Source organism: Myzus persicae, unplaced genomic scaffold (genome assembly GCF_001856785.1).
Source record: "Myzus persicae strain clone G006 unplaced genomic scaffold, MPER_G0061.0, whole genome shotgun sequence".
Taxonomy (NCBI): Eukaryota; Metazoa; Arthropoda; class Insecta; order Hemiptera; family Aphididae; genus Myzus; species Myzus persicae.
Genome location: NW_019104155.1, coordinates 630,714 through 657,259, shown reverse-complemented (window position 1 = coordinate 657,259; position 26,546 = coordinate 630,714). Strand labels below are relative to the sequence as shown.

The 26,546-nt window shown below is 29.7% G+C and overlaps 2 protein-coding genes across 2 annotated transcripts in view; one reads left to right on the top strand and one right to left on the bottom strand.

Annotated features, from left to right (window-relative positions):
- The window catches only part of LOC111039345 (Kv channel-interacting protein 1-like), a 110,116-nt gene extending 107,343 nt beyond the window's left edge, over positions 1–2,773 (top strand). The window contains exon 6 of the mRNA XM_022322823.1: positions 2,491–2,773. Coding sequence (XP_022178515.1) covers positions 2,491–2,589 — 99 coding nt within the window. The 3' untranslated portion in view covers positions 2,590–2,773. The remainder of the gene's footprint in view (positions 1–2,490) is intronic.
- A 4,982-nt stretch (positions 2,774–7,755) lies between these two features.
- On the bottom strand, positions 7,756–25,787 carry LOC111039404. The gene is made up of 3 exons (XM_022322922.1): positions 25,450–25,787; positions 10,550–10,777; positions 7,756–9,334 (listed from the first exon to the last, which is right to left on the bottom strand). Exons 1-3 carry the CDS (start codon positions 25,667–25,669, stop codon positions 9,099–9,101), a joined length of 684 nt encoding a protein of 227 aa, XP_022178614.1. The 5' UTR covers positions 25,670–25,787; the 3' UTR covers positions 7,756–9,098.
- Between the last annotated feature and the right edge of the window lie 759 nt (positions 25,788–26,546).

The window sequence follows — 26,546 nt, the reverse complement described above, 5'->3', positions numbered from 1 at the left end:
AATGATTGATGTAAGACCATTCAAAGAACAGAAATTGGATAACTTTAGTGAAATGGTTAAAAAATCAAAAGTTCAATGAATAATTCAAATCCCTTTGTTGAGTGAATTAATACAATTTACCCTTATAAATATCTTGAACTCTCAATTATCAAAATTATATGTCGAACTCAAAAGTCAGGTTATAATAATAATAATATGCCAAATGTAAGACCCAAATTATCGTAAATCAAAACCTTAGGTAGTGTATAATACTGTATATGCATTTGTATTAAAATGTTTTTGTTGCATAAAAAATGTTGATAATCCACGAGCATGGATAAAAACATTATTAGTAATGTTCAGTACAATTAAGTTAATTAATTAATTAATTTGTCAAGACATAAATAATTATTAGGTAGTCCTATTCGAGAATTATATTAGAAAAAATTACTTGAAAAAACAAATGGTAAATGTAGTTAAGCATAAGCTTCAATCATACACTTCAATTCCATGAAAAGCTTTTTGAACAATCTTAAGGGAAACGTAGGATCAAGGTTTAAAGATCATATTAAAAATCTAGAAGACAATATAATATAATAAGTGCTGAGTGGCGTAATATTACGCACTCCAAAACCGACACTTATAACGACATAAAGCCGTTTAGAATTTTGAATTATCAGCCAAAATCTATCATAAACTCGATACGAGAGAACACGCGATATTGTGGAATGAAGAAAACTTGTTAAATCGGGTGTCTCGAGTGTCACCCGCACAATAGTTTGTTAAAATCACTTTGTTAATTCCGTTACCCACTCGGTAATTATTATAATTATATGTGACACCGTTTACGGCAACGTGTCGTAAGAGGTGATGACATATTATAACAGTAATAAATGCTGACAAGAGTTAATTTGCAGTATGTGGTAAAATTTCGGACAGTATTTGATAATATGAGGATGACTTTACATATATCGTGAGTCATAAATTATATTCAAACAAATTGTCATAGTGAATTTGAGATTGGAAGTATTTTTCGAAAATGGAAAAAAAATCAGAACCCACATTTGGGTGTAAAACAATTTATTTTTTTATGTCGTGAAAACATGTTCGTGTTGCAGCTAAAAATGCTACATTCGAAGCTACCGTTTTTTTTTCCATTTGAATCTCTGCGCATATTACAATGATATATTACCGCGTCACTATTCAGTGATGTGCCGAGGGTCGAAGTCCAGCTCTTGCAGCATAGACCTTTGTTGATAAAAAAATTTAAATTGAACTTTTTTTTTTACCAACCTAGGCAATAAATAATAATTATTATGTATCTAAATGTTATGACAATACATACAATATATTAATAAAAATAGAAAATATAATGGAAATAAATGTCTTTATTTGATTGATATAATAAAAGAATATATAGTATAGGTCTACATCAATGCTTATCACGCTAGAATTTAGTGATATGGTTTTAATAATATATGGAACCTATTATTTAAAAAAAACCATCATGTCTTTCTCTCAAAACTCAAAAATTGACCATATCCCTCCACTTAAAATAAGACCGTGACGCCATAAGTAGTTGATATATGCTTTTCGAATAGGCTGAAATAGCCATTGTTATTTTAGTATAAATAAATAGGCCACCAGTCCTCAAAAAAAGTCCTGGCTAGTTTAAGATAGGATCAATGTCACTCGATGGTTACTCACTTGTAATTATATTATGCGTAAACTTCGTCACATGTATAATATATTTAATGATATTAAACATTTTCAGACGATTGTTGTTCGTCGACTGTTGTCTATTACGTTATCCTACGCATTATCTAGAACATTCCGGTGGATAACAATACGTAACATAATAGTATAATATAGATAACGATATTCGGTTTAAACTTTGTACATATTCCCGTATAATATACGTAACAATAAGAAATGGGTTTAATATTTTTCAAATCTAGTCTCGTTTTTTTTTAATAAAAATGTACTCTTATCGTGTTATTCGTCTTTACAGAATTCTTTCTAAAAAAAGTAGAAAAAAACCTTTTTTTAAATCGTATAATGCGCACTGTCGTGTCTCGATATTTATTGATCACGTATCGATATGGTGAGCACTTAGAACACTGTATTCTAACTTGGCTCCTTTTACGGGAACCCTGATATCGACTTACACATCGCTGAAAGATAATGTTCAGCGCACACACATTGTTAATACGTTCGTTAGAACCGATATGATATTATAATTACCATAACACCATCTACAATAATATTAGGTATATATATCCACGGAAAAACGATATTTAAAAAAAAAAATAGGTGTTGCTACTATATGTGGCAGCCGGACACGTGTTTCTTTGAATTCTATCGAACTTCCGGTTGCCACTGTCGCGATAAAAAAATGAATAATGCGCACATGTACCTTTAATATAGGTCATATTGTACATATTTACATTCAGACATTCTGTATAATATACAATTCGTTTAATATTATTAATCGGATTTTTATATTTCTAGAAAATGGACCTCAATCGTGACGGGGTGGTGTCATTCGACGAGTTCATGGAAACCTGTAAAAATGACGAGAACATCACCCGTGCAATGATCTCAATGTAGACGAGAGACATCGTAAATATAGATGGTCCGTATGATTCCACGGACGTTGTTCGAAAATAAAATTATACCCAAAATGCTATCAGCGACAACGGTGGAACGGCGTAAAATCTGCAGACATCATCTAAACGATGAACAGTAGTATATAATATTATAATATGAAATATAATTTTTTGTTTTTTTAAAACTTTTTTTTTTTGACATATTGTGCGATTAATTTCATTTTTATTCTTTTTTTCCTCGGCGCAATCTTCCCAAAAATATTTTATTATTTTCAAACAAACGGAGAAATATAACATATAGGTAGTGTATTATAATATTATTATGTTATGGTGGGTCCCATACGAGACAGCCATAATATAATATAATATCATAATAAATAATAGTAAATGTATAAAACTTTTTCGAAACAAATTCCGTGCATACAGGTTAGGTGTCAAAACGCCACTCAATGTGATTCCACATGAAAAGCCATCGCATACTTTTTTTTTAATATACTTCGTAATAATAATATAATATAGTAAGTTATATTATAACAACAATATTGTGTACTATTTTATGTACATTATTAACAAAACAATATTTATACGTTACTTATACACCGTTCATAGACAAATATCTCGACTCCGGTGGAACAGGGTAATAAAAAGAATATACACGATAATACTACACACGATGTAGAAACACTATAGACTAGGTACTATAATAGATATATATATATGATGGGTTTATTAAGTAGTATAAAGGTGATTTCCAAGCCTGCTTGCCCTCTTTTTTTCTTCAATAATGCAGTTATTGAAATCTGAATTTCGGATTTTTTAAATATCGTTTAAGAAAATATTTTCAAATTCCTCTGATCAAATTATTCGAATTCTCGTATTAGTTAAGGAGTTTTCTGTAACTTTTGTTAAAAAAATATTGATGTATAAAAATCAAAATTTGATTTTGATTTATTTAACTTTGTGTACTAAGTATCTAGGTCCATGCTAATTGGTTTGGAAGATATTAATACTAATCTAAAAACATTGGTATGTAAAGTTAATAAAAATGATGAAGTATAATAAATACTAGATCCAATATTACATCTATTTTATACTTTTGTAATGGATTAAAGGAAATTATAGTTAGTATATGAACATTTTAATAAATGAGAAACTACTTGTTCTAATTTTTAACTATCGATACATCAACATTTTCAAAAAAATTACTGGTAAATAATGGAGTTGTTCTTATTTGAAAAACAGAAGTTTGTATTGCCACGAGTGACTCTGTAATCATTACAAAAAAAATCTCGAAAATTTCGAATACGGCCTTTAATTCAAATTTAAATATATCCAAAAATTTGAATTTCAATAAATTCATTATTAAATGAAAATTGGGGAGATGGCCATACTTGTTGTATCACACCGTGTATGATATTCGACGAAGTGCCGTCGTAATAATTATACTACCTGAATAATATTTGAAAAACGAGAGTGCTTTTTATTTTTTATTTTCTTAGGAACTACTGCGGACGAAAATGTGGATCTAGGTACGAAGTTTGTTTAGACATTTAAAACGCACCGTTCTATCAATCAGACGGTGCAGTTGAGTAACATACTTACTAACATAATATGTACGTTATATGAAATGATAGGTGCGTTGTAAATACAAACAAATAAAAGCAGGCATTTGTACATTTTTAATTTCTCAAATTAGCCTAACAAAACGATATTATCATTCCTACATTATTATTATTATTATTATTATTATATTAATGACGCGTGTTATCCTAAAATATTACCAGGGTTATTCGTGCATTGTAAATACGATAAATAATATATTATTTAGTGTTCCCCTCAACGATATCAAAAGAGTTTTATTATAAAACCAAATATTTAAACAGTTAAAAATATAACATAATACTTATATCAATTAATGTGTTTTTATTTAAATATTGGCGTTGTGTCAATGTGTGCTTACTATATTATTATATGTGCCGTCGGACGTTTGTGAAAATTATTTTAAATTGTTCTTTTTTAAGTTAGATAATAATATAACAATATAATATATATGTGTGTGTGTTATGATAACGTTGTTGTTATTTTTGTTGTTGTTTTGACAATGTCGTGTTCATATTATATGTATGGTATAAATTGACGCCGACGGAAAATGTGTGGTGGCCGAGTTTTTTATGAGATTAGTGGCAACATTAGGTAAAATTAATACTTATACTAAATTCAATATTATTATGCATCTATAATAATTTTTAAAAAACCATTAAAAAAAATCGATACCCTACCTGCAGTCAAAAGATTAACCACGGAGTGTAAATAATAATCACCCAGTAAATTATATGTTATATTATGCATATTATACATATTGTAATATTATATAGATGGATATTTTTTTTGTATCGCTAATAATAACCGTTATCCGATTGAGAGGTGTGTAAGACATAATAATAATAACACGATATAACGGTATTGTAAACGTATAATTATTAAAAAAATTGATTCGAGTGGAAAAAAATGAATAAAATATCTCAAATTGTAACGAATAATAATCAATTTCATCCGTGTTGATGCGACGAGAACGCAAGTATAAGCACTAAGTAGCTTCAAATTCACGTTGAACGAAATATTTTTGTATATTAACCGAATGTGGCCCACAACCTTCTCAACCATGCCAACTATCCAGTTTTTTTTTTCAAAACTATATTGTATTATAATATACTTCACATTCACCACTCTGAATCGACGCCAAAGTTTATTCTGTTCTAAATCGATTTCCATGTAGGTACCTGACTCTGGACGCCATTTTCGAAACACAGCATTTGGTTTACCTTTGTACTTTTTTGCAACACTGCAGATTAAAACAGTATGATGACTGTGTGTCGGTCCAATTGAAAACCATCGTTATAAATAGGGTTAGAACTCCCGAAAATTCTTGGAACGAGAAATGTTCCTAAGAATTCCCATAGGGGTACATGGTCGCAGAAACGAGATCGCTTTTTTTAAATTATTATTTTATGTTTCTCTAATTTTAAATTAAACTGTATTTGAAAACATTGTTTATTATAATAGAGTAACGGTTCCAAGCTGCAATAAATAATAGTCAGTAAATCAAGTAAACACAAATCGTTCCACAAATATATTATAATTTAACTATTATTGTTCTACTGGAGTGGTCTTTTATAGTCTTATTATGTACTCTTACGTATTTAATTTTTATTATAACCAGTAACTACAATTTTTTATCACTGTATAGTCACAGAATAAAATAATATTTCTTAAATAATGATTGATTAACATGAATTTTTCTATGTTCTCTTTCATTACCGGAAATTCCCTCAAAGTTACGTTTCCTGAAATTTACCGACCCTGCAGTTATAACGTATAGGTTAATATCACTAACTAACTCTATATTAATTCAACATGACCTAGTCTCGTTGTCATTCTAAGTGATATTTCCCGTGTATAAATATTTTTAATCGTTTATTTTTCTGGTATAGGTACGTAATTTATTTACGTTGCTTGCTATTAACTATTTCGGTCATGTTTTATGGTTGCACTTGCATTAATGAAATAAATAAATAACGAGACACTACATGACGCACAGTGATCGAATGTCTAACGGTTTTTTTTGGGATTGGAAGAAAATTGTTCTAGAGAGAGTGGGTTGGAAATTATAATAATTATAGTGGTTGTTACTATAGTGATGTTATACATACCTTGATTTTTGAGACAGAACCAAACCCGAAGCAAACTGTCAAATTGTTAAATTGAACCCAAACTAAGCCAAAAAAAAATATTCAGTTAACAAAACGATCTCGAAAAAGAATAATAATATTATTTTTAATTACAATGTATTCACAAAACAAGAAATTTTTTTCTGTTCTTTGTAAAAATTTAGTAGGTACCGATTTTGATTTAATTAGTTTAATTTTTAAATTACACCCATAGGCCTATTATTTGGTTCAGATATTTGCACTTTTAGGTCCATTTCAAAAATCAAACAATTAGTAACATCATTCGTTTGCAGTCTAGAGATTTACTTCGTCAAATTTCGTTACTAATTTTATAGATGCTACCATTTTATGGAGTAGGATTGGAGTGAAAAATGTGTGCAGTATTATTTACACAGTCTATAAATTATAATATCATTGGAATTTTAATGAAAATTAGATAAACTGTCAATGCAATCATCTAGTAAAAGTCCCTGGAAGATATAATATAGAGTAGTTCAACGTGTATTTATCTATAAAAAATGTCTAAGTATAATAAATAGCAGATTCAATATTATACCGATTTTATATTTTTACAAAAACATTTTTAAGGGCATTTATTTTTAGTTTAAACATTATAATAACTGAAAAACTACTTGTTCAAATTTTGAATTAGATATAGTTATCAACATTTTCAAAACAAGTATTAACTTAACAATTTTAAGTACAAAATGGGATTTTCATTTAAAAAATTAAAGTTTGTATCACCACAGGACACTCCTGTTTTACTATAAAATTCAAGAATTTGACAAATGATATTTAAGTATATTTAAAAATTACAAATATCAAAATTTAAATAAATTCATTTGTGCCGAAAAATGGTTGTGAACATGTTTGGTGAATCATCCTGTATATGATTATCTATTATTAATTGTAAGTTATTATTAATTTACCAGATACACCTGGCTGAAAGATATCATTTTTGCCACCACAGTTTTTCATAAATTAAAATTTATTAACTGTACAAAATATTAATACAAGTATGTTAAGACGATTGGCTTGCTACTCACGAAAAACCAAACCTTAACAATAATTACATTTTACCTATAGGCATACCTGTAGGTTAGGTTATACAACATTATGCTTATAATATTATGGTCACTGAGACTTATCATACTGTATCGTGTACCTCACCACACAAAGCTTTAAAAAATAACAATTCAACGATAGTAATTATACTATTTACCTACCTTAATATGTAATATCTATATGTATATAATATATTGAATATAATTTACACAAAAACCGTTTTGATGACGCTATGTGAGGTGGCCAAATGTTCAAACGTTGTCGTTGTCCAATCATTTTTAATAATTTGTGTTTACAACATAAGATATAAGCCTATCTAAAAAAAATGACATTTTAACATCGATATACATTAATTATAAGGAGAAAATCTGTTACTTATCTTTGTTCGAATACCATACTATAATAATATAATATGTAATATTGTATTTTAAGTTAATTATTGTAAAAAAAAAAAACCATTTAAAAAACGTATCGTGTTATTTCTAATGAAAACAATAAAATATATTATATAACATTTTCATTATGCGTGTTTTGTATTGTTACAGTAGTATTTATACGATATTATGCTATTATTATAATTTATTATACATGAAATTATGAATGAGAAGTGTAAATAACATTACACGCGTCGTGTCAACTGTTTAATTGTGTACTCTTCACACAGCTCATGTCATTATAATAATCATAATATGATATTATGTCCTTATAACTCACTGTGTACCTTTTTATCGGATATAGATTGTTTTATTCAAAAAAAGAAACAAAACAAAATCCTTCTATCAAACGAGTAAGTATATAATTGTAATGTACTTATGTGACTGTCTGATGAAGGTAATTTATTCGAATTCGGATCGTGATTTGAGAGAGTTGATAAAATAATAATGCATAGGTCTTACTATGGTGAGTGTTTTGTTTCTCTTCTGGCAATATCACACATTTTGAAGCAGTACACATTTTCCGAAATATTGTTATCCTGCTACGTCACTCATCTAATATAATATATAAATTACTAGTCCAATACAAATTAAATATCCTACACACGAAAAAATATTGTACCTTATACTATTTTGATGCAATAACCTAACCTAACCCTGGGACACGTCTTCTACTTATTCTGTCTGCATACGAATTTAGTTTTTCCTTCCATGAAACACGTTATTAGAGTAATAGGTTGGCCGTTGGATTAAGTTAGGATAGGATACGAATTTTCGGAATTGTTATAAGAATCCGTCAATCATGATGTATGCTGGCCGACGCGTCGCGACGGATGATATTGCGAAAGGCCTCAATAGATACGTGTGCGACGATACAAGTTTTATTATCATCTGACCGAATTGCCGTTCGACGAAAGGCTTACCGTTAAAAGCTATGAGCTTGGTGTATTGTTTGCATGGTACATCAAACCCATGTCTATATAATATAAAATGTATAGTACGTGTGCGTATATTGAACACAAATCATAAAACTCTTTCTCTCTCTTGCAGTAGTTTTGGATACCGTGAACACGCATATTTATTATGTAATTTATTGTAAATTTAACGACAACACGATAAAAAGACAAAACCTCGTTATATAGGTTACTTAAACCAAAGGTAGGTACTTAACCTCTTTAGTCATAATAAAAAGAAAAAAAACACGATACGATTATACTACGTCGTACGTAAAAATAACATAAAAAATAATATTATTCACAGTGGTCATAATAATAATAACAATACTATGGTCGGCGTTTCCGGAACAAGTCGTCTGCTAACGACTTCTTGTACTCTGCCCATCTGTTTTCCACGACAAACTTCCGGAACGACTGTTCGGCCGTCGGGTTGGTACCGTTCAGGGAGCACACAGTTCGTCCCCAGATGTTGGATGCGTTGTGCTTGGCGAGAAACGCTAAAGGGACCAGCAAACACTTGACATCGGCCGTGGCCATCACTATTCGCCCCGAACGCCTTTCACCTGTGAACGCACAAAATACCCATTTCCATCATTGATAATGATGATTTTTTGAATGATTTATAATGGTTTCAAATTGTATTGGTTGGGCGTCGGCCGGTATTGTCGTTATCATGAAAATAATAGTTTTCCCGCGGGCGTGTTCAGGGCTTGACAAAGAGTTTGACATTTGCCTATTACAGGATTCCGTTTTAGTTTATAAATTTAAGAGAAAAATATAAATGTGATTTAATGATATAATGAATAATAGTATAGGCCATAAACACTGAAACTCATAAGTCATAACATTAGAACTGTTGTATCGTTTTTGTGAAGCCATTTCGTTCTCGTTACATTATGAATGAGTTTTTAAAAAAAATTTCTTATTTTTCTTCGATTAATTAATCCTTATATAACGTTAATGAAACTAAATATTACATTATTACGCTGTTGTATATTAGCTGCTCGTAAAACGAGTTAAATACATCAAATGAAAAACAACTGAGTTTATGATATTGTCTATGAAATCTTACATTATTTAGAATATTATGAACTTCACTGGCACTCAACCTCCTTAAATTACCAGTGAGATAATTAAGCGGTTGAATTTTTATTTTAATGGTAGTCCTCACTATGAACATCGCCAAATATTTTTTGTCTGTACCAAAATAAAATTGACAGTGCCCGATTCAGCTCAAAAAATACAAAATCCACCAAATGAAAAGCGTTTAAAGAATGATAATACGTTGGTAACGAAATTAAAGTCCATCAATCATTGTTGTTTGCCATTCCCAGCAACGATTGTGATTTGGGACGTAGTCCCTCTCATCACCTTTTACCTATTTATTTTCGGGGCCTATATAGATAGAGACATATTATAGCCAGACGACAGCCTACTGATGGAGAATAATTTAATCAATAAAGGTCGATTACTGATGAGTGGGGAGACACAATCGAGTTACATCACAGATGCGATTGAACAATACAATATTTCTTCAACACACACTCCTCAAACTTTGTGTCCACACACCTAAAGAGTGATGTTTTTTTTTTTTTAATTGCTTTAATAAAAATTATTCAAATTATTTATTCTCAGTACAATGACGTACACCGCCGCGAATAGATGAATTATCTCGATGTATAATATGAAATCTGCTCGGAACCAATGGTGTGTAATAAGTGCTTAAATAATCATTAACGAATAACAACTGTATAATTGTAATATATTATACGTCTCACCCAAACCGAAAACCGAACCCGGGCGCAGATCGGCCATCTTCACATAGACCGTCTGTACGTTTTTTTTTAAATCCAAATTCGATTGGTTGTCGCCGCCATGGTCACGGATCAGAGTGAAATGGTTTCGGCCATATGCTGTCGTTTTACGGACTCGGAGTCGCTGCATGCAAGTACACCGTCCTTCGAGCACGAAGTAAGCGTTTGCCTCGATGGAGTTGTGAACGTCATCTGCAAAACACACAACGAAACGTTGATATTATTTCAGTTGTATATTTATTGTGATCGGTAAACTTGTGAGGAATTGTTCAATAATAGTACAGTATGGTTTTAATAGGTAATTGAATATTTAATAAATTGTAACTAATAACATTTATATACACAAATAGAAAACGCATCGACTACGACATCGATGTCACGACCGATGTGTATGATCGACACATATAGACACATATAGACACATATAGACACATATCAACGCATATCGGTTAATACCGTGGTGTGTTCGAAATTTCAAACTTTAAACATCTATGACAAATGACAATTACTGTCAATGTTATCGATAATGTGAAGTGTTTTCAGAAAGTTGGTTGTCTACAAACTTAAGCTTTTAAATGAATCAAAAACTTTTAAACTTTATTAAAGAAGTCTAATTTATAACTCTGAACTTTTACTATACAGAGAAACTAATTTAAATACCTCTTGGCTTTTAAATAATTACCATACGATTTTTGCAACTATCGTACTATTTTTTAGGTATTCATATTATGTAAAACGGCTGTAAGTTATAATTACGTCGTTTAAAATTTAATTCAAGTAAGTATGTATTAAAAATGTTAACAACGGTAATAATATTATTACTTAAATTAGGATAGACACTGTACACTCAAAAAACATTAACTATGGATAATATGCGTATTCGATTTTAATTCTTACCACGATCAAGTAAAATAAGTAGGTTACAAAAACGTGATGAAAGGTACAGCTCAAATAAATATTGTACTTAATTATTATGTTGTCTAATAAAATTATTCGATAAATTATTATATAACATTATTGGCGTTATAACTTATAAATAGCATTGGAACTATATCATGTAGGGAATCCTGTACATAATATCTGATCAGCATGTTCTTTTTACGTGACTTTATTACTTCCTTTGGTTTGTGTTTATAGTTGTATTGATTGTCCCTGAGGTTGTAATTAGGTATAGTTGTATAGAATGTTAAGATGAGGTGGCTTCGTTTACAGGTAAGTTTGCTTTTTCATTTTTAGGTATCCCAACAGAGGGCTCACAAGAATAATATAATAATTAAATTACGTTTTATCGGTGGCACATTAACTGTTGACATTATTGATAAAGTTTATATTTAAAAAAAAAAATAATATTTGAACAATGATTTATTATTAACATAAACCAACAAACTATTTCCATTGTTAATAACGTACATACATATAATAAAACAATACGAGACAATTAACTGCGTTTTATGCAAATAGTGTAGTAGTACTCGTAGATTTTACACAGCAGACGATTAAAGTCACGCCGGAAGAGTGTGCTTTACTTCAAAGCTCTCTTTCTCTCTCTCTTTCTCTCTCCCCCTCTCACTCTCTCTCTCTCTCTCCCCCTCTCACTCTCTCTCTCTCTCTCTCTCTTGGACATTTTTCCTCGACCTTATTACTATTAAAGTACAAGGGAAAAAAGTTATTTTTATTACCAGCTCATGGATATCAGTCGACACAGCTTTTTCCTGTACTTGTAATTTTCAATTCGGTTTTCATCAAATAAAGTATTTTGAGAAATGTAATAAATAATAATATATTACTAAATCCAATACGTATATATACCAACAATAATATATTTTGAAAGCCAAAGTTTCAACTTATTGTTAGTTTGAGTAACGAGAAAATCGTCAGCTGAAGAAAAATGATCATAATTTTTAAATCGCACATTTGAACCATCCGATGATTTTCGTTCATCTGCAGCTTATTATTGAGAGCACCATTTGTATTACCTATTGTATTCAACGAATGTCTGCATAGCATTCTCGAACATTTTAGAAGATGGAGAGCTGTTTTGTTATTGCATTGACGCCTTTAATTATATCTATTGTTTACTATTGTTAATCTAAAATAGAGAGAAATTCTTTGTATGAACGTTCGGGATAATATCACTCTATAGGAAATATAGCGTATATTGCAATTTATCTATAAATAAATTCTAGCGATATGTGTCGTTTTGCATATTTCACAAAGAACCGTGCAGCGCATGAACTTATTTCACGCCAACTCATCAATTAAATTGTGCTTTACAAAATAATAATTTTTTTCTCACACGATCTCTACATAGTATGTCACAAAATATAAGAAAAAATATAGTAAACACAGTTCATTTAAGACTTCTTTTCTAAATGTAATATGTAAGTTGTAAGCATGTTTTACCAAATTACCAAATAAACTGGACGTTTCAACTTACAACTGCAAACATAGTATAAGTATGTATTACCATATTATATATTGTATAAACATATTTTACAGTGATAATTATTAGTATTTTCTTCGTCTTGAAAAAATTTATCAAACGGCATTCCATGGAACACGCGTGACTATATCTAACTAACACAGTAGTTGTATATTAAGGTATTATACTTCAAAAACTATTCATAATAATACGTAGGTGTACAATTAATAAAAAAAAAAACCATTGTAGTTCCCTGTATCCACAATATTACGTAAATCGATTACCGCGATGTCTGCTTTTACTTTGTCTGACTCTGTTTTGAAAATAATAATGTTTTCGTTTGATAATATCGCTTCCTAACCGTGAGAAACACCGACTTTACAATGCAGAGCCAAATTTTTAAAGACGAATGTCATAGGCAGTTTACTTAGCGGGGAGTTATGTTGTTTTTTTAAGGGAGGGGGGTTGAACATGCCACTTGGGCACAACCCCAAACGACAAACACTTAACTCACGATTCCCTATATAAAACTATTTAATTAGTGCTGTAAATTATTCGAATTTGAATTAGGCGGACAATCAGGGTTTTCGAGACATATTTTTAGCTTACAAAACTATTTAATTCAATTATTAAAACTTCTTTTATTACTGTTTATATCAAAACAAACTGAGATAATAGCGTTAATTTATACCGTAATGCACTTATATTATAAACGGCGTTTATAGTAACAACTAAAACTAAATTCGTTAAATAAAACAAATCCAACACAATACACAGAAACTGACACTTCATTACATAAATCACGTTTCAATAATTTATGTTGGCGAACTGAATACGATATTATAATTGTAAAAGTGTCTTCAAATAAATATTTTAATATAGACGTTGTGCTTGCATTTTGTATAGTTGTTATTTTTGTCTTATTTGTTTAAATTATTCATCCCCCCAAGTATATTTTAAAAACTAATGCTAAGTAAAACACAATTAATTTATATTTCAAACACATTTAACTCATAGTTAATAATATTATATTAGATCGATTAAAACACAAACCAGGAATCGTGTAAATGGAGTTAAGTAGGGACATAATATTTTACCACAGCACACTAATCGTATTGCTAATCACATAGTGTCATTGGCGTTACCTATTGGTAGAATTAGAAAGACGACAAAATAATTCAGGTAATTTTCAATTATTCTATGAAATATTAGGTACCACACCCCTTTCTCTATTTTTTTTCTTTTTTCGATATAATTGTTTTTCCACGCGAATCGATAACGACAATAATGATGCGCAATCGTACTTTGGCATCCACGTACACTTAGTCTATAATATTTTTTAAAATTTATAATTCTAGAATAACATAATATTATACTATAAAACAAGTTTTATCATATTATAGATGTTCTAGATTATATGAGATCGAATTCTACTTCTTCGAACGCAAATGAATTACCATCATTCAACATGTTATGATATCGATTTATACTTGATCGATTTTTGATTCTACTTTTCATATATAAATTGATTAATTTATATTAATTTTTGATGAACACAACACGTTAGTGGTGTAGTCATGTCCAGTTAACTTTTAGCGCATTCTTACTAAGATGTATATACATTTATATACATACATATATATTATACATTATATATATAAAAAAAAATAAAACAAACAAATAGTAGAAAAGTTTTTGTTTGAAAAAACGATACCCTAGAGAGAGTAAAAGTTATTTTTAACGTCAAATAACGATCGCCTCGTGGACATTTTTGTTCAAAGAAAATAATATATAAAACTCACTTAAACAGCAAAAGTATATAATATAACACTTTTATACATATATATTTAACCTGACCTAATATATATACATATATATATTATATGCTATCGTGCGTTTAAATAAGGTCCAAAATATATAAGGTCTGTACCACGTGGTCGCACTGTCTCTTCAACCGTATAATAGCTCAGTGGTTACGCGTCAGTGTTGGTCGCGTGTGGTTATGGGTTCGAATCCCACACACCGACCTTATTTTTATCGACGTCATGTTATGAAAAACCATCTTGGCTGTGTCTTATTATTCGGCCATTCTTACTGTAGGAACTTTAAGTTGCATTGTTTAATCGCAATATATGAAATGTTAAATTACTTTAATTTATAACTGTATTATTGTCGAAGTATGAACGGGTCGTGCCTTTTTCCCACTACCGGCAGACAACTCGCCAAATTCTTTTGATATCGTACCTACGCTTTACAACCAATAATATACGCATTATAGCTCTCATTTGCGTTTATAGTAAGTTGTTTAAACATCGGAAGGACGAACTAACGGTGCTCGACGCGGTTCCGATGATTGTGCGCACAGCTTGCGGCAAACATAATGAAACGCGAAACAATTTATTTTATACGCCGTACAAAGCGAAAAATCCCATCGGGTCTTGTCGTTAAATTTGCATACGAATAACTAAAATAAATTATAATAATTTGTATGTACCACAACAGTTATTTAAAACGAAAACAAATCAAACGCCCGCTTTTGTTAACCGTCTACATTATACACTGCTTACAGATTTACTGTACACAGGCACAGCAATAATATCGCTCAGCGTTGCTATTCGATAAACTGTAACAGTATAACAATTTGACGACGAATAGGCTAGCAAAATTGTTGGCATACAAGTCGATATTTTCATTATTATTTTTATTCAATCAACGACAGAAAAGAAAATAACACGGTACAATATCAAAACTAGTATTGAACTATAGTTACTGTCAGTGATGGTAAAAATATTACTATCGATAAATTATTACCTATCTATTCCACATAAGCAACTAAACGTCATCGTCATTTATTTGTCTATTTCAGATGAAACCTTCTGTTATATACCTACTGTAATTGAAGTAGATATTATTTAAATATTAATAAACACATAATTTAGTACATTATATTATAATATTCTTATCCAATATTCAAGATTAATCAAACTGTAGTTAATTTATTAGTGGTGGGTACTTATTTTTAAATATAAATAAGTACTAACCAGCAACAAAATCTAAATTGTTTTTGATCGGTGATATAAGTCATTCATTTTTCCATGTTTCCGATCGGTTGACAGTGAATGCGACGACGCAGAAAATCATGATAGTTTTCTGAATTGTTATGGGTATTTAGTATTATAAAAATGATATTCCATTCCTGTTTTTACAACCTTAGGCGATAATTTAAGTTATTTTTCTTTATTTATAAACATATAAATTTACTCATGAAAAAATATAGAACGAATTCGTTTTGAGAGCCGGCCGAATTATAACAAAATAAACACTTAATATTTAAATTTTTTTTCTATGATAAAAATATAGTTTTATTTTACCTTAATCTATACAATATCTTAATTATTTTATACTCCCAACACTGTCGTGCGGTCATTGTCATATTTTCAGTCACATTCACTTTGTTTAATATTCTTGAACGTCGTGATTTATTACACGGCGCAACGTGTAGGCAAAATAGGTACAGCAATATTTATATAAATTACCAACAGATACAAAATAAATTACTAATAGGTATTGAATTTATTTGGCATTCTCATAACGTAATCTGGGCGCTAAGCGGTATCATCACCCAGGGTGTCAAGTTTTTTTAGGGATTTAGGGCCACCAGCATGACAACCTGCAATAATTGTATTCTCAGTTTTGTTGTGACTTACAGTTTATTACTGTAAATCTCTGTATTCATTGTTCTAGACTTTGGTTGATACAATCCTACAATCTGATAATATTCAGTATAATAAAAACAATAGCGTATTTCAAAAGAATTGCTGAAAAATAAAACAAAGTGGTGCAGCTTCTAAAAAATTAGTCATTGAAAAATATCTTAAAATGTACTTCATTTTTTTTTTAGAGATGGTATAAATTAGACAATTATTATACAGCAAAAAACAAACTGAAGATTTGAAATGTACGTATTAAATTTTGAGTGTTTGTAAGTTTTTGCACACTTTTTGTGTCCAAATAATTACCGGTGATTCGTTTGTTTAAGGGGAAGGGGAATAACAGGAGTGTAGTCGACGCTTTCCCTAGGGCGTCAAAACTCTAAATCCGTCTCTGAGCACACTTTGTATAATAAATAACAAACAATAAACATATCTTTTTTTTGTTTATGCAAACTACTGAACTACTGATTTTAATCGAGGCTAAAGAGTCTTGTCGAATGTGTCAGTTCATTCCACATAGATGCTTAACTGCCATTCTAATTTTCCGGAAATTTGTGATTAAAACTGGAATCATAATATTATTTGTTCCATCCAATCGTATGTGATACTCGGAGTCTTCGATAACTTTCAATTTTCATTGCTGAGCCACCATGAGCTTTTCACCAGTATCCCTTGCTTTTGGAAATAACTTTTGCCACTCGCAACTATTACAGATATTTCGAAGTGGATATTATACTTTGGTCCCCAAGGATTTCTATAATTTTAATTTAGATGCGTACATTGGCCGCGTTCTGTAACACTTAAGGCGTGTAAGTCTTTACTATATAGTACGAAGTTAATACATTTAATTATCATTACATCGAGTGAATTTACAACTAATTTAAATAATTAACTACCACAATATTAACCATTTTGAGAAGGAAATCCTTCTACAACCCAAGTTGACCAAAATGTAATGAAGTTTCGCACGTTGATTGGTAATAGTTCCTGAGATCTGTTACCCACAAATTGTCGGCCATAGTAACTTGTATACTTAGTGAAATGTAAATATTAAAAATTAATTTTGTAATATTACTCAACTTTCAAAATTTGTCAGTGGTACAATTAATCTGTGTTTGAGGAAGATAATCACGAAGTAATTAATCGTCGTTAGTTATGTCGCACAATAATGAGTAATAATATAATTAATTTTTAAAGTTTCTTTTCGTTCTATAATTTTTTGTTTTTGTTTCCTCCGTTAATAACATTTGTCATTATCATTTATTGAATTAGAACAATACTACTGATTTTAATCACATTTCTTTATATTATTACAACTTTAATGTTCATCCACATACTACGTATAATAATATGATATATTAATATTACAACATTATTGAAAAACGGACTATTTTATTATTGTTGTTGTCGTTTTTCCGTCAATGTGTATGTATCCAAAAGCTGCAGCATAAAAATAAAATATTATAATATACAATATTTTAGTTTTGAGTACCTATCTTGTTGATTTCAAAAGTTTAATTTTAATTTTACTTTTTATACTGTTATATTAATAAATAATAATAATTTTTTTTCATAAAGCACTACATACTACCTATAAAAATATTATTATATTTTATAACTTATCTATATACCTTTATCCTACCAACCATTATATTATAATGAAAAAGTGTTTGTTCTTTTCCACTATAAAATTATCATACCCAGCTTAAACTTACTCTATGCAGGAATGCATACTCGTCAAATCTATAAAATTGCTTCATCACCATATAGAGATATATATTATATTTATATATAATCTTACTGCTTATAACATATATATCACTACGTATTGAAAGTATATTAGATATAAAAAATGTTATATATGTATCTCATTTATAGGACAATGAGAGATTTCTAACTCTGATTAAGGACGACTTTTTTAATGGCCTACTTTTATTACATGCAATTTTTTATCACAAATATTCGTAGTTTATTATTACATATATTGTCCGGGATATAAATGTATCGCCTATTATTAAATTCGTCAGATTTATGAACGATTCGTATTGTTTTTTTACGTTTATAATTTTTGTAGTTTTAAATCCCAAGCGCGTCTTTACCACACTAAAAAAGCACACACAATATTTGTTCACTTCGCCGTTGGCAAACTTTATGAATGTATTTATTATGTATATAACATTTTAATATAAAGGATTCAAGGATCTACGTTCGCCGTATATAAATATATATAATATATATATGCACTCGGACATTGTAAATGGCCATGTAATTATTTTGCTCCCGTGGAATCGTTTCGAATTTAGTGCTCCGTTTTTTTTTTATGTACAGATTTATCGTTATTGGCCTGGCTAGAAATTACCACCCGACAATGATCTATCTCGCGGGTATCATACTAATATATGTCGTACGCAGATTCCATCGATGTGGTTCCCGTGAACCATGGTTTACTTTATTTTTTTGATTCCACTTATCCATTGGTTTGTTTTAAATCATTGTTTGAGAATAAATGTGTGTGGTTTTGAAACTAATGCGTTTTTTTTATAGGTGCCTATTTCAAAAACTGTGTGAAAACGTTCATGTAGATCACATAGTCTTAATAGTTATCGAAATAAATGCGAAAAATGTCAAAGACATTTAAGAAAACAGTTATTTAACTACTAAAACTCTAAATCTCTATTCGGATTCTCGGAATCGTTTTTCGAATACTTCGATTTTTATTCTTTTTTGATTTAAGTTGGAGCACGCCCACCACAGTGACTTAAACTCGTACCTAATAATAATTTTACAACCCAACAGACCTTATGGTCTTTATATTGTTATAGTTATTTTTTATTGTTACCTAGTATACATATTATCCCAAACGATTGTATAGCACTGTATATTTATATTATAACTAATATTTTATTTATGAATATTATGATAACACAATACTATAATTAGCTTAAACTAAGACTGGCAATCATATTACCTTATTATTTAGGCGTATCGTTAAATGCTTGATAGGATATATTATAGTATATCGTTTACGACAGAAACGAATAACAGTGTATAATATTAACTATATTATATTTTATTTATTTTAATTAATTATTGTTCTACTATCAATTTAGTGTTATAATATTATATATTTATATTGTATCAGACCTTTGTGCAGAACATTATGGAGGGTGTTTGTTTCTTCGTAAGATCCACCCGTGGTACCGGTTTCCGTATTTCCCACCAAGCTAATAGTCAATCAATTTTACAATCTTAAACATACCGCTGGAGTACAGTAGTCTGAAATATAATCGTCAAGTTGAAAACAATTGATAAAAACAATTATTAACAACCTATGTAATATGATAGAAATATAACAATGTATGAAAAAATAATTATAGACACCTTTTTTTCTAGAGCAGCGAGGGGAAATGTTATAAGCTGACTGTGTAACGATACCAATATTATAATAATTTTTGGATTTTTTCCATCTATTAGGGCTTCGTGGAGAACATACAAATCCTAACGCCGGTGGCAGAAGCCTGGATATTGCAACACGTGGAAATCTCAATTTGTTTTCTACGGACGCATAGACTAAAACAATATAATCTCCAAACGTTTAACGTGACAAAAAAAAAAAAAAAATGTAAACACGAAAACGTCGGTATGGTCCAATACAAATGGTTGAGGTCACGTGTAAAAATGTCAAAGTCAATAAATAACGGTTAAGTCTCGTGCCCCCCACCCCCTCCCACATACATACGCACACACCTAGAATCACCCACGATCGAACCCGCGAAAGTCTTGGGGGGGAGTCGAAGAAGTAACGAGTAGCGGTATAGGCCGTACCGAGCGAAGGTTATAAACACCCGATTGGTCCTGTGGGACGGGGAGGCTCCAATTGACACTGAAACAGGAGTAGAGATATTGCTATCGGTTTTTTTTTCAAACAAAATATTCTAAGAACGGGTTTAGTTAAAAATAAAAGATAATCTGTGGTATTTATTGATATGCGATACACAAAATATACACTTGGATACTATTTTGAAGTCGTTATACATGTCTTACAACATAAAACGGCGAGGATTATTATTATTTTGGTTAAATATTTCAACCTGCCACTCTATCATGACCATACTAATATCTTTGTTTTTATTACTTTTATTAATATCATTGGTGCATAAGTGTTAATGTATTTTTTTTTTTCAAACCACTAGTAATCTGAAGAATATCATTATTTTTTTGCATGAAAATTATTATAGTTTCTGTAGATTCCTACAATACATGGAAACTTTAACCACGAATGTAAAAAGTGGAAATTTTGTTTGGAATAAATGCTTTTTTTTAATTATTTGACATTTTTTCTTGCATCGATCAAAAACGTTTAAGTTATAAGTTTTTAACTTATAACCAGATTACATTAATTAAAAATTACATTGATTACAAAAAAAAAAACCCTGCATTAGTGGCATTACTTAACACAACTTTACTTTATTATTTTGAATTTGAATTTATTTATTTGATTTCAATCAATAATTCAACGATCACAAAATAATATTATTCATATTCTATAGCTGTAGTCGGCTATACTAAGATGCGGTTATAAGTACAGATCATAACACGAAAGGAAGATCAAATTTCAAAAAAATTTATTGCAAGCACTAACAAAAAATAAACTAAATATTATATTTACCTACCTGCAGGTGAATAGGAGAATTATAAAGTTATGAAATATTTCATTTTTAAACGAATTTATATAAATATTATTATTTGTTGAGTTATTAATATAATCAACTATTGTTTTTATTTAGGATACAGTGGATATAAGATAACACGAATAGGTATTTTTCACGAACTGCCAATGACCATGTGTTTATATATTATGTTGTATTCAACGGCACAGTGATAAGCTCTAAGTCTGATATTAAATTGTGTTACTTAAAACTTACTTACATTTTATTATTACGAGTTCAAGTGCACTGTGTGCATAATATGACTGTATGTAATAAATCGTCATTGTGAGATCTCTCAAGTTTTTTTTCCTACTTGTCGTTTAAAATGTCGAGCATGGAAATATGTATGTATAATATACATATATGTACATCGGCTAGAGGTAGCCAGACCTTTTTTTTTGTTGTGTTCAGAGATCGAACTACGGTTGTTTATTCTCAGGGGATCGACTTAAACATTTAAAAAATACTGTATTGGTTAAGGTAAATACAAACGCTACTGCTAAGGGAGCATGATAAATACATACCAATACTAATAAATTATTTGGAGCAGACTCTTAAGAAATTCCTAAAGACATTAATATAGGTCACCTACCATCTAGCTACCCACAATCACTGAGTATATTAAAAAATAAGCAATCAACTTCTCCAACCACATCAATTCTGCATGCAGGGCAAAATAGTATAGACTAAGTGACCACCTTGTGTACACCGACTCAACGTAGATGCCCATACGACCTTATTTTGTTATAATTATAATTTTTTTTTTTCTTTTGTCTTCTGATTTGTAAATACACTAAAAAGTAGTAAATAGTATCTTTTATAATTAATTTTGTATTACTAATTGTTATCTATTATCCAAATGTTAAAAAAATGTAATTCTGTTAACAAAAAGTTTTAGATGGCATAAGTCAGGGAAACTTTAAATTGACTAAAACCAAAAAAAAATAAATAAATAAATAAATAAACCTACTGGGATATATATTTTACAATACATATTATGTATTTCAATAGTGTAAATGGTTATATAAATCAATTTCTGAGCTCGTTTATTTAATCGTTCACGCTATAACAACAGTTTAAAGTAAATTATTGTTTCATATTTCACCTTGAAGAGAAAATGCACATGTAGAACAATTGGCCCATTTTGTATTGCATGACATGCTTGGGTGTACAACTTTAATAAATAATACTATTTTAATAACTAAATATTTTCCAGGCAGCTGTTGTCGTATTGAATTTAAAAACAGAATATGTTTGGTTGGAAATGGAACAAATCACATTGAAATACGTCTTGTAAATTAGAAAGTCGAAATAGTACGTGTTATTTTCAGAAAATTCAAAGTACTTACCTACTCAGTGCTAACGAGACTTACCATAAATCCTATCAACATGATACTAGAACGAAAAAATAACAGTACAAAGCTACGACGGTCTAAATTTCGGTATATTCTACATTTAAATAATGGCAAAACGTTACCGAAGTTTACATAATTTTTGTAATTTTAACAGTTCATTTAAAAAAATAGTTAATTTTTATACGAAATACAAAATTACAAAGCCACAAAGCAACAACCAAACATTTATTTTCAGAATTTATGGTGATCGATGATTTTGTCTATTACCTAGTATTTCAAAATACAAATATAGAGAATCTATTTTTCGATAAAAAATGTTGTTTAAAAATATATATATATAAAATTTTACTCGTCCAATACAGTTCAAAAAGATTTAGATAAGTAAGCAATTATTACAGAGGTAAAACCGATTTGTCAGTAGATTTTTATAAGCTTTTCAATATGTATTTAGAGCTTTAAAGCTTTATTTAAAACGCTTTTACTACAGATTTTTAGTTTAAACATTCGTACTTTAATAGCTTATAACGATCCGGGAATGAAAAATCAATTTCCTCCGGTTCCCAACATTTAACAGATATTCGTAAAATATTTTATTTTCGATATTTAAGACTACATCGTATAGTGATTTTTTCCAATTTGAAGTTTTAGAACTGAATTTCCCATTAAAGATCTAAGCTTGGATTTAAAAAAAAGTAACAATTGTTGCTAATAGAAAAAGTTTAGTGTAATACTGTTACGTCCACACAAAGCTATTACAACTACCGTAATCAGAAGCTGATTGAACGATTTATAGTAATAATTAATTATTAATCCTATCTAATTGAGTTTTTTAGCAGTTTGTTCACGCATAAACTTTTATTATTTTGATGTCATGTTTCACCGTAATTGTTTTTTTCCAGAATTTATCAATATGCCACGTTTTGAATATTGAAAATAAATCGAGAAGTAATTTTTAAACTTCTCTGACAAAACCAAAAACAACGAAATCGTGAGCAGATTTTATACTGCTTAGTGTAAATTGTTCGCTTTTGTAGTTTAAGTTTAAAAATATATCTATAATAAAACTAATATTTTATTTATGTGGTTATAGATAAACTTTTTCCACTTTAAATTGCTAAGCATATGTATTTTTGAAAACCTTTTCTATGACTAGCTAAATCAAATTTCAGTTCGGCCGTAATGTTCAACATGAAGTCATAAACATACTTACTTCAAATTGTTCTCGCCTCGTTATTGCTTGGTGCGCTCATGTATGGACACAATTTTACAATAGTAGCAATTACTATAATTTTAAAATCATCATAGCCCTCAAATCTTCAAAACCTCTTATCGTGGATCTAACATCATCACTACTCAGAGTTAAACAATTAAAAAATTATTCAAATTTTGACAAGGATGTATTACAGTTTACAATTTTCAAATAAGCCATTGGCTTTACAATGTATTGAGGAAAAGTGTGATAATCATTTGAAGAAAATAAGTTAATGACGGCCCAGATACTTCTTAAATGTTATATAAATTTTAAGTATTTGAAAATAGGACCTATGATCCTCAAAATGTGCATTCACAAATCCAAAAAATATGAATTTTAATAAATGCAATATTAAAGTAAAGATTAAGGCTTATTAGTGAAGCACTCTATGTACTATATTACAGCTCTTACGTTGAATTTGGATATTTTAAATAGTTTATCATTTTGTCATCTGTTCATAATTTATTTTAACACTAAATGACCACGTAGTATTCCATAGTAACTTGAACTTTGTTTGGATGTACCGAGTTTACCAGCTTATAACTACTAACTAATAAATATCATTTTGACCAATAGCGAATATTTTGACATAAAATATAGTAATTTGCTATAATAAGGGGCACTGTCAGCCATGACAGAATATCGGCGGACGTTTTGAGAAAAAACAGAAAACTTAAAATCCTTCGAAGTTCAAATGTATAAGACCGTCAATCGTTACATTTCCATATATAATACAATATAGTACTAGTACAGAATAACGATCCACGTATTTTATATATATATATTTTTTCTACTATACGTTATTTTGCTATTGTAAAATGTATCAGCAGACTTCGTCAAAGAGTATTTTTGTCATATTTTGAAAGAAACAGACGTATATAATATAAAATATGTATATATACGAAAACATAAAGGCCAAATTTAGATACAAGAGTGCCCAAAAAAGATGAAAATATTGATAAAAATGATAATTTTTATTTTAAATTGAACTATATTACTATTAAAGTATTATTATTTATAGGCACCTATGTAGAATGTATAATTTGATTCGCAAAATCAATCATAATCTTAATGATATTATAAGGCTATGGACATTCTCCATAGTTATATCTTCGGCAGTGAACCAAAGTATTATCAATAATCGTCAGTGAACATGACGTGTGCGTTGATGCCTTTAAGGCGTTTATTCTCGTATATATCAAAACTGCAAACTACAGAAACATCATCAATTCTTCGTATACTTTCTAAAATGCTACATGCGTATGCTACATATTTTCGTACAAACAGTAAAATCTCAGGCAGAACTCAGACACGTCCTAATGTTTTTTGTACATTTTTTTTTAGGCAAAATGCATGACGTACGTAGATAATTTAGACAGCCGGCGCATAACAGACAAGTCGCATAATACTTACCGTAGACGATTCTTCTCGCCGGAAATCGCTTTACAGCTGAAGTCTTGGCACACTCGCGTCTCTCTGGTTCTGACAGTGCAGCCAGTGGCCAGACAGAAGCTACTGCGTCAGCGACTTCGGTCAGCTGTTTCTGGACTGACGCCATGAGCACGCAGTCCAACTGTTGGTCGTCAGAAGACCCGCTCATGACTCTTCGAACAGCATCCCTGAAAGCCTCCATTCTCTGAAACAGACTGGAATATGACTGAAAGCGGAAAAATTACGGGAAATGACCAAATAAAGATTGATTCATTGAACAAAGCAGTCGGACTCCGGGGATTATTTTATTTCCGGTTGCAAGTACAATATCGGACTGAACTCTGCCAAGACATACGTACATTCAAAATCTTATATACATAATAATATATTTATACACACAAACCACAATTAGCTGTTTGATCGATGGCTGCAGTAGACAAGCGCCGTCACGTAGACGACAAGATCGAAGCACAAACATTATTTTACTGTTGACGAAACTACTGCAGCTGTATAATTGATAATAATATTATAATATACGAACAAAAACGCGAGTATTATGATCCAGAATAAGAAATTCAAATACGAGTACTTACAGTTGGGTACTATACTATTTAAATATAAATATGATAAAAATAGAAAATATTTAATTTATTTGTACAAATTAGAGTGTTTGATTATATTTCTCAAATTGTAACAAAACTATAATTGTGTGTAATAAAGTAATTTAACTAATGGGTCAGCTTATATAGTTGTTTGGATAGATTACTCCATGTATTGTATAATATTTCTACATTTATCATTCTAATATTTCTTTAAAATTTTTACAGAATTTAAAACCTAACCTAACCTAACCTTCAATATTCATATGTGAGTCATGTTTTTAACATCGTAATAGTAATAATCTACTCAACCATGTATAACTATTCGTAATAGAAAAAGATACAATGTTCTTAAGTTATAAGTTGTAAAATTATTGCATATTGCATAATAATGCAAATACAATATATATTGTCATGTAAACCCAAACATTGTAATATAATGAACTCATATGAAAAAAAAATGCTCCACTGAAATTAGGT